General features: G+C 62.2%; 2 protein-coding genes across 2 annotated transcripts in view; both read right to left on the reverse strand.

Moving 5' to 3' along the window:
- CTSA (cathepsin A) overlaps nucleotides 1-322 on the reverse strand; it is a 10,178-nt gene extending 9,856 nt beyond the window's left edge. The window contains exon 1 of the mRNA XM_009323164.1: nucleotides 317-322. Coding sequence (XP_009321439.1) covers nucleotides 317-322 — 6 coding nt within the window. The remainder of the gene's footprint in view (nucleotides 1-316) is intronic.
- The window catches only part of ZSWIM3 (zinc finger, SWIM-type containing 3), a 4,722-nt gene continuing 2,821 nt past the window's right edge, over nucleotides 209-2,109 (reverse strand). The window contains 2 exon segments of the mRNA XM_009323166.1: nucleotides 209-1,530; nucleotides 1,566-2,108. Of these exon segments, the coding sequence (XP_009321441.1) occupies nucleotides 643-1,530; nucleotides 1,566-2,108 (1,431 nt within the window). The 3' untranslated portion in view covers nucleotides 209-642.

Genomic DNA, 2,109 nt, shown 5'->3' on the forward strand with positions numbered 1-2,109 from the left:
CGGAGATTGCCACCCTCCGGATCTGCTGCCTCCTAGCAAGCAGGCTCGCTCCACTAACTGGAGGGCACCGCAACGAGGCAAGACCACCAAGAAGCGCCCTTCAAAAGCCCTCCCTGATCTCGTGAGCAGAGCGAGCCCCACCGTCCCCTCCCGCCAGCAGGGAGGGGCGGCGGCAGCTGGCGCAGAGACAGATGCAGCTCCTGAGCGATACAAGGCCGATTTATTGGCTTTGTTGCACAACACATCGCAGCAGGATGCTGGAAAGACCTGCAGGCACTGGCCGCAGATCAAGTAATTTTGTCACATGTTATTATACCGTCATCTCCCACGCCGCACCACCCATGGCTGGCTCCCAGCCACATCTCCTGCTAGCCAGGTCAGCGGCTGGTTACCCATTCCAGCGCGATCTGGAGTTCCCAATCCGGTTCCTCAGCTGCCCCGTGCAAGAGGCGATGCTTGCTCGGCAGATAAAGGACCCAAACTGCCCCTTCCATGCCGAGCCCCGAGGGAGTGACAGGCTGAGGGGAGTAAAAGGGGAAGCTGGGACACCAGTGGAGCGATGAACAGGCCCCCTGCACATCTGCTGCCCTGCTGCTCCCGAGGACCCGCACACGGAGCGGCCAGCTCGGCTCCCACTCGGCGCTACAGCTTCACCTCGACGTAGGGCCCGATCCAGCTGTCAGCCAGCTCCCGGAGGGTCCTGTACCTGCACTCAAACTCCTCCCCGCTGCAGTGGGTGAGAAGCCGGCTGATCTCCGCCGTGAGGAAGGACACCACCAGGGATTTATCCAAGGACTTGTTCCAGGAGCTCTTCAGGACCTCCAAGAGGCCAATAGCACTGTCTCGCCCGGCCTGATGGGCATCATGTTCCTTCCACCACTGTCTGCTGAGCGTCTCTGGCTGCAAGGTCTTCCTGTCCGAATTCAGCACGGCCAAGATGTGCCGGCAGGGCAGCTGGAAGACCTGGTTGAAGTGGCAAGTGCAGCTGCTCAGGCCTTTCAGGTCCACCCTGTGGGCATCCTCCAGGACCTGTATGCTGAGAGCATCCTCCCCGGCGCCTATCAGCTGCACGGACTTCTGAACCACCGCAAACTCGCTCAGGCACAGCCTGGCAGCAGGCTCCGTGCAAATATCCCTCAAAGACTGCTTGATGAGTTCTTCAGTCCTTCGGTTAATTTCCTCCTCGCTGTCACCCTCCGGGTTTTCCGTGGCCTCCAGTTTGGCCACAGGAGATGAAGGATCTAATGAGGACTGAGGGCTCGCGGGCTCGTTCCGGAGGAGGAGGAGAGCCTGGGGGATTTCAGGCTGACGCTGAAGAGCCGTGGGGAGCCGAGGGCCTGCCGGTGGACTCTGGAGAACAATCACGGGGCTCTTAGCAGCTGTGAGAGAGGCCGCCACCGGCTGCTGCTGCTGAGCTGCTGCCGTGGTGGGGCAGGCCTGGACAGAGCTCTGAGGTGGCTTCCCCCGGCATGCCAGAGGGGCGAGAGGCAGACCCAAGGCAGGCAGGCTTTGGGGAGCTGCCTGAGCAGCACGGTGATCAGGATGGGTAGTGGGAGAACAATCACGGGGCTCTTAGCAGCTGTGAGAGAGGCCGCCACCGGCTGCTGCTGCTGAGCTGCTGCCGTGGTGGGGCAGGCCTGGACAGAGCTCTGAGGTGGCTTCCCCCGGCATGCCAGAGGGGCGAGAGGCAGACCCAAGGCAGGCAGGCTTTGGGGAGCTGCCTGAGCAGCACGGTGATCAGGATGGGTAGTGGAGCACGTCGCGGTATCAGGAGGGCTCTTAGAAACACACTTTTGGTAGTGCTGGGCTAAGGAGGTGATGCAGCTCTCCAGAGAGAGCCCAGTGCTGAAAACCTGGCTTAGCCCCTGGGTGACCACCTCCAGGTCCCTAAAGTAGTTACTGCTGTCCCCCCACGTCCTCTCCCTGTGCACGGCCCAGATCTCATCATCAAGCAGCCAGCGAATATGGAGCTGAGGCAGCAAGTCTGGTGTCACGAGGTCCCCCAGGAGGGCGTGCATCTTCCTGCGGCTGCTCTCGGTGGCTGCGCACATGGTGTCGCTCAGGGCGGCCAGGACCAGGCGCTCGGCGCGGCCCTCCAAGGCCAGCCGC

The sequence above is a fragment of the Pygoscelis adeliae genome, unplaced genomic scaffold (assembly GCF_000699105.1).
Source record: "Pygoscelis adeliae isolate BGI_AS28 unplaced genomic scaffold, ASM69910v1 Scaffold874, whole genome shotgun sequence".
In the NCBI taxonomy this organism is placed as follows: domain Eukaryota; kingdom Metazoa; phylum Chordata; class Aves; order Sphenisciformes; family Spheniscidae; genus Pygoscelis; species Pygoscelis adeliae.